The sequence below is a fragment of the Nicotiana tabacum genome, chromosome 7, assembly GCF_000715075.1.
Source record: "Nicotiana tabacum cultivar K326 chromosome 7, ASM71507v2, whole genome shotgun sequence".
In the NCBI taxonomy this organism is placed as follows: Eukaryota; Viridiplantae; Streptophyta; class Magnoliopsida; order Solanales; family Solanaceae; genus Nicotiana; species Nicotiana tabacum.
The window spans coordinates 87,304,268-87,312,399 of record NC_134086.1 but is presented as its reverse complement, the minus strand read 5'-3'; the positions used below and the strand labels follow the sequence as shown (position 1 = coordinate 87,312,399).

At 31.9% G+C, this 8,132-nt stretch overlaps 1 protein-coding gene across 1 annotated transcript; it reads left to right on the top strand.

Annotated features, from left to right (window-relative positions):
• Positions 1 to 4,680: 4,680 nt before the first annotated feature.
• On the top strand, positions 4,681 to 7,464 carry LOC142162159 (uncharacterized). The gene is made up of 5 exons (XM_075218481.1): positions 4,681 to 4,717; positions 5,154 to 5,358; positions 5,535 to 6,086; positions 6,356 to 6,841; positions 7,116 to 7,464. The coding sequence occupies exons 1-5, from the start codon at positions 4,681 to 4,683 to the stop codon at positions 7,462 to 7,464; spliced, it is 1,629 nt and encodes a 542-aa protein (XP_075074582.1).
• The last annotated feature ends 668 nt before the right edge of the window (positions 7,465 to 8,132 follow it).

The following is an 8,132-nucleotide window of genomic DNA, read 5'->3' as shown; positions in this document are numbered from 1 at the left end:
TAGGAAAAATGACTCATTTGTGTGCATTTGCTGCAACAGAACAGTAAGTCTTTAAATAGGTGCAACATTTAGAATTTAAAACAGCCAATAGTTTAAACTGAGTTTCAAAAGGTTATTTATCAACTGGAGCATCACAATTTTTGGAAATAGACATGTCTAATTGGTTGCCTTCTTTCACGTTAATTATTATTTTTAGTATAATATTTTAGTAATTAAATGACATTTCTACATATATTTATTAGAAGGATATTTTGGTATTCAACTTTTTAATTTTGGGGTTTTCACTTTTATAATAATATTCATAATGTCACACAAACAACTCCAATATACATAATTTTTCGTAACACATACATTAAAAATTGGACTCACAATAAATACAAAGTTATATACACATGTATATATAAACTTGTGACAACAATAAAGTTACTAAACAACTTTGTAACTTTAATATGCTAGGTTAATTGTCAGTATCTTTTTAAAACAAAGTAAATTAGCCAACGTGAATAGTTATTGGCTTTGACTAATTTTCATGAATTAATAGTAATCGACATACACATTATATTATGGTAAGTATTACTTTAGTTGCATAAAATCATGAATCAAAATATAGTATTGATATGAAGCAAGCCAATAATAATCATACAAATCATAAACCAATATTCAAGGAACATAAAAGGATGGAAAAAGTCCATAGAAACTTATCTGCTAAGAAGGACCCGTATCACAGATAGATGTGAACCCAAACCATGAATTCTTTTCTTTTTTAATCTCAAATGCATTTCTAGAATTTTTTCTTTAAGGTAATTTTCTTATTTATAATTTCAATTGATATGCCTACCAAATACGTCTGCCTTTAGATTTAAAGATTGTGAAGAGTCATCATTTTTACTAATGTAATGATGACTCTAAAACAAATGTTCGTCCTCGAACGTACTAAGAATTGTTCTCAAGTTATTAAATTGATAATTTTACTTTTACATAATTATTCGTGGTTGATCCCACATTATCGCATTCGACATAAGTCCGACAATACCATTTCAATTGAGATTATTCCCTTTATTCATATTTGTAAACTTTGAAACAAATTTCTTACACTCCAATCATTTCCAGAAAGGTCCGATTTTTACGTCAACACACGATATTAGTCCCGACTGGCTATAGCAATTCGTGCCCATGCACCCATCAAATACGGGGTATTACATTCTCCCCGACTTCGGGTCATTCGTCCTCAAATGAGAAGTAGAGCCTCTCCTCCAACACATAATGTAACTTATCTCTTTCTTTGCACATTTCAATATCCCAAATTTTTCTAACTCCCAAATTTTGCAGAAATTTCGACAAAGTCTCCCTGTAATTGGGTCTATCCACCTGTCAGAGTAACACCAAAATAACTCCTAACAACATGTCCACAACCCAACAACGCACCACAGAGTATATATCAATAACACTAATCTCCGCATCACAAGCACGTCATTATCACAATGATATCTTGACATAAACGCATAATATGTATGACCATAACCACATCTCTGGTCTTAATGGTTGTTCATAATAGATTACAACATCGCCAATTAACCTCATGTTAACAAAATTTCGTTTCAAACCTCCAGTTTACTAACAACAAGGCATGAAGATCTTATAATTACTTACCCAAATTAACGAGTCATTTAACGTCACCGGGGCTCTCACCTTGTAGGCTAAAACTCAATAGTTACAATACAATTTTGGCAAATTATGCATAGAGATATTCATACAAGAATTTTCAAATAAGCCTAATAGGGATGACTCCCTACAAGTGCTATAGCACAAATTTTAATTTCACAAAAGGAGAATTTAAACACATAAATTTTTCACCACCAAGACCTCGTCCTTATATAATATCCACCTCAGGTTGTAGCCCGGTTTAAATATTTCATATCATATAAAAATGTGAGGATCTCATCCTCAACTCTGAATCACAAGTATTTTGCTCATTGTGCCAACTAAAATTTTCCATTTCCTTTCTTCCTTCTTTCAATTAATTTTGGTTAAACAAAATCACAACATACAATGATCCCTCATACCGGTAGGGCATATAATTTACAACTTAAATCAATTATTTAGAAATTACATCAAACTCATTGAATTGATTAACAAAAGTCACTTTTAGCCTCACAACTATTTTTAGTGACCAACACATAATGATAGACATAACTATCTCCATATAATGTCCCAACAGAAGTATTCACATATGTAAATATAAGAATTACGAAGCTCACTCGTAAGTGGAGCACAATAGAGAACTTTCCTCGATCCTAAAAACTAAACTTATAATCCCAAAGAGAAGATTCCAAGGGTAAACCAAAAGGATTTGAAGGATAGGGCTTATGAGCAGTCTTAGTTGATTGGTTGGGGTTATTTCATAAGAATTACGGAATCTACTGTATATCAATCATTTGAGCTGACTATGTAAAAAAGTTTATTTCAATTTACTCAAAGAAATGTTATAAATCTGAGATTTTACAGTCGGATCAGGGTTCTATTTCTTCCATTCGCCGACAACTAAACTCAAAATAACAGTGGATCGGAGGAGCATGTGTACAGGCTAAAGCTAAACAAAAATGCCAAAGGAAATCACAAAGAACTAGAGGATACTCTGGGAGGTTACAGCCTTACAGGTATTCACATATGTTGATTGTATAAAAATTACTTCAACTGCTTATGATGTTTAGAGTTTTAGTCTCTTGTATATGAATTGTTTCTTTTTCCCTATGTTGCTTGATTTTTTCTATAATTGTTATGCTAATGTGATTCTGGAGAAATAACTAGGCCGCACCCTAAACAAGACAGGTAACATTTTGCCGACGGACTGAAACAAATCACTGAGAAACAATCCACTGATTTGGTATATTTTTCTTAAGCCAGAAGATATAGTAGTCATAATTTGTTACTAATATAACATAATTCTTAATTTTGTCAAAAAAGGGCAACAACTATAGCACAACAAGAATAAAAAAATAAGTATAAACTATGGATGCCCTGTATAGCCCTACTGTGTTATCATCATTCTCAAATATAGTAACTTTAAATGATGTAGCCTTATTGTATACAATAGCATGGCAAGATCATATCCTCCTATTTTCGGGCTATCCCCACAGACATACTGTTTTTCCCCCCACTTTTTAGTAGGAATTGGAAAAAGGCATTGGGGCAGCTAGCTAGTTTATGAATATTTTGAGTTTGTTTGAATAATAATTTTAAATCATTCATCAAACGATAATGATAGTTTTATTCCTTTTTGTTATTTTTATTACTCCCTCCGTTCCACTTTATGCGAACCTATTTCTTTTTTGGTCCGTTCCAAAAAGAATGACCCCTTTCTAAATTTAAAAATAATTTAGCTTAAACTTTCTATTCTACCCTTAATGAGAAGCTTTTATAACCACACAAATACTATGAACCCTTTTTTGACTTGTTTAGGACCACACATTTTAAAAGTTTTCATTTTTTCTGAAACTTCGTGCCCAGTCAAACATGTTTACATAAATTGGAACGGAGGGAGTATTTATTTATTGCATGAAAGTTCTATTCTATATTCAATATTAAGTTAACGCCATTTGAATTTGAGTTCTACTTTAAATTTTATAATGTATATAATTCAATTATATTTGAACAAAATTACCAATTTAAACTAGTATTAATGTTTATAGTTTTCTTTATCAACTATAGGGGTGGCAAATGGGCGGGTTGGGCTGAATTTGGGCGGGTCAAGATGGGTTAGGTCAATAAATGGGTCATTGCCCAACCCAATCCAAAGTGTACTTGGGCTAAGATGGGCTAAACAAGAGATTTTTTCCTTCCTAGACCATATATGAAACTTTATTACCAATTATGTGCATAGTTTCTAATTTACCCGCCATGTTCACACTTTTTCTACAATTATTATATCATTCATTAAATACTAATTATTAGTAGCTGAATCTTCCTAATTAGGTGCGCTACAAATCAGGAACAGAATATTCTAATTGATATAGCGACCTTCAGATCAAATTTGAAACGGAAATCCTTTATCTTCAATTTAAAATCAAATTACATAGACTCTTTTATGCAAAAACTCTGTTCTTCGATATTTTTTCTTAAACCACAAATCAATAAAAGACAAAATCGTCAACAAATTCGAATCAAATTGTAGAAATCTGTTCTGCAAAAGCTCATTTCGTTGACTTTTTTCCTCAATCCACTAATCAAAAAAGCGACAAAATATTCAACCAATTCAAGTCAAATTGTAGAAATCAATTCTGCCGATACTCTGTTCTTCGTCTTTTTTTCTTAATCCAAAAAATCAAAAAAGCGACAAAATATTGAGCAATACCTCAGCAACGACACACAATCATGTCCAAAATCCCAATCATGCTACAATTAAATGGGAATTGAGATAGCTATGACAGATTTAGAGATTTTCAAGTTGATGGCATTGTGCTCGATGAGGATGCAAGTTACAGTATGTTGGTTTCTATAATTGCAGAGCAATTAATGATTGGTACTTCAGAAATAATTGTAGAAATCAAATACACTGTGAATGAGAATCGTCCTCCAATGGAGATTAGGAACGATATGGGGGTTCGTGTGTATATGGAGACAAAAAAAAAGAATAAAAACTTAGGATCGTATCCGTTATTTATAAGTGTACGAGATTTCAATATGGAATTGACTATTACCAATGAGAACACAAGTGCAGGTTTGTTATGTTTCAAATTTTATGGAAGTCTGATTTTATGGTAATATCTATAAAATTCCTACATTTATCTACAAATAAACTACACATCAGTTTTAGAATGTATAAAGCAATATTATTTTCATGATTATCTACAAAATTACTACATTTATACTACAATTAAACTACAATCTATGTTGAAAAAATGTTGACTACAAAATTTTTCTCTCCATCTACAAATTTTCTACAAAAATTCTACTAATATACTACAAATCAGTTTAAGTATGTATAAAGCAGTATTATTTGTAAGGGTATCTACATAATTACTACATTTATACTACAATTAAACTACAATCTATGTGGAAAAAAATATTGACTAAAATTTTTCTCTTCATCTATAATTTATCTACAAAGATTCTATAAAATTGTAATGACACTGTTTATCTTTATTTTCATGCAGGTTCGTCTGGGACAATAAAGTTACTTGATATGCCAGTCTCTCCCATCATAGAGGAATATCAAAGTGAAATAATAACTGAAGGTACACAAAGTGTTATCGAAGAAGGACGAGTGTATCAAGACAAGCAAACAATTGCAACTGCAATGAAGCACTATTCTGTCATGCACAAGTACCAATTCAGGGTTAAAAGATCTAGCCACAGAAGGTATGAAGATATTAATGGTGAAAAGATCATTATAAACAGTATTTTCCTTGTGATATGTGTTTTTCAAACATTGTAGATGAAAAGTAGTTATATTGTATAGTGTGTTACTTTATGTTTAAACAGTCCTTTTGTTACATCTACATTGATAACCTGTATTATAAATGTATTTTTTGTAGCTACTGGCTTATATGCGCTGGAGAAAATTGTAATTGGCACTTCAAGGCAACATTAATTAATGATTCTGCAATGTTCAAGATCAGGAGTTTCAACCGACAACACACATGCACCTTAATGGACGATACATTCATACTATGCAAACGTACTGCAGTTGTAGTTGGTGGCATGGTCATTCCAAAGTATTGTAATCCTAAGACAGTTTACACACCAAAGGACATACAAACTGACATGTTGTCCCAACACGGAGTGAACCTAAGCTACATTCAAGCACGGAGAGCAAAGGAAAAGGCTTTACAGTTTTTGAGAGGTCATCCGGCTGACTACTACAATAAATTACCAAAATATTTTTATATTCTTGAGAAGACATATCCTGGTTCAGTTGTTAAATTGAAGAAGACAACAGATGAATGCTTCTTATATGCATTTGTTGCTCTTTGTACATCAATAAGTAGTTGGGAATATTGTAGACCAGTAGTAGTGGTTGATGGGACATTCTTAAAGTTAGCCTACAGGGGGATTATGCTGATAGCAAGCACAATGGATACAAGCAGGTAAAATTATAGTTATTTTGTAGGCAATTTATAAATTGTAGATACATTGTAGATACTTTGTAGATATATTGTAGTTTATATGTATTTGTGTTTTTATATGCATTTTTAAAGCTGCCAGTTAATTATTTTTTGACTAATAATATAGGTACAATATTGCCTTTGGCATATGTTGTGGTTGATTCAGAAAACGACGCATTGTAGAAGTGGTTTTTTGAGCAATTCAAGCAAGCATATGGTGAAAGAACTTCAATGTGTGTTGTTTCATATAGGAATGAGAGTATCCTGAAGGCAACATCAATTGTCTATCCGGGCGTGCCACACTACTCTTGCATGTGGCATATTTGGACAAATATAAGGGCAAAGTTCAAGAAGGGTCATCTACAATTAAATGAATTGTACTTTGCTACAGCACAGTCATACACTCTGGATGAATTTAATGAAAGGACGTCGAAGATTGAAGAGATAGACCCGCGTGTTAAATCATACCTCTATGATATTGGCTATCATAGATGGTCAAGAGTACATGCAACGATGAATAGAACTTGGACTATGACATCAAACATTGCAGAGTCGTTGAATGCTGTAACAAAAGATGCAAGAAAGCTGTCAATATTTGACCTATTAGAGTATATGCGGACACTTCTTGAACATTGGACGAACGAGAAGTTATTGAAGGCAAATGATACTTTCACATTCCTTGGGTCCAAATTCAACAAAGAATTGGAGAACAACAGAACATTATCTCAGAACTTAGGGTAAGATCTGTTTATTTGGTGCAGAAAAATAATATTTTAATATACAATGTTTTCAGATTGTAGATAAATTATAGACAAATTGTAGTTAATTTGTAGATTATAGATAATTTGTAGATAAATTGTAGATAAGTTGTAGATAAATTGTAGATAATCTATTTTTATGATTGTAAATATATTTCTTTCTGTTTGTTATGTAATTGTAAGTGAGGGCTTCTACAGATCATATCCATACTGTGATAGATGGTGTGAAACGGTACATTGTGTGTCTTGAAAGCAAGAAATGTAGCTGTGGCCGGTTCCAACTTGATGAACTTCCATGTGTGCATGCTTTGGCAGCTTTAAGGCACAAGAATGAAACTTATGAAAACTATTGCTCTCCGTATTACACAAAGGAGAGCGTACTGCGTACGTATGAAATACCAGTAAATCCCCTTCCTGATGAAAGCAAATGGAATGTGCCACAACATATATCAGATGAAGCAGTAAATCCACCTACGGGAGAGAAAAGGCAGCCAGGAAGACCTCAAAAGAAAAGATACAAAACATATGATGAACTAAAGTCAAAGAAGTACAAGGTGCCATGTGGCAATTGTGGAGGTGAAGGGCATAACAAAAGATCTTGAAAGAATGCGCCCAAAAGGAAATAAATATCATGTAGTTAGAATAGCATTTCAAAATAATTGTTAGTGTGTTCAAGTTAACAGAATTTTGTGTGTAATCGTTTAAGTTTTTAAAGATCATAATGTAGTTAATTTCAATTTGTTTCTGTGTTTGTTAATATGTTTTTCTATATTGTGTCAAGCATCTACCTCCATTTTTGACATTCTGTACATAGCAGTTAATATTTATTATCTACAATATGACTACAAGTTAAAAAAATTAATTTAACTTGAACTGACAGTTATATACAGAAATTAAATACAACTGGAGGTATTCCCTACAAATTATATATATATATTCAACTATAAAATTATATACAATCTCAACATTCGGTGTTTCCATATTGTAGATAATTTGAAGTTTTTTGTAAATAATTTGTATTCTAACAACATAATAACTACGTTTAAGATAATGAAGAACAAATGCTGTAAATATTAAACAACCGGAGATAAAACCACCAAGTTATTTTCAAGTGTACTACTAAACTGGATAGAAATTAATAAAACAAAAGGTCTACTACAATAAAAACACAAATGAATTGTTCATAAAGTTGTGTACTATACTTCTCCTACAAACTAGCATCAACTAAATTACATATACATAACACTACTTCTTCTTTCTCTGGACTCTT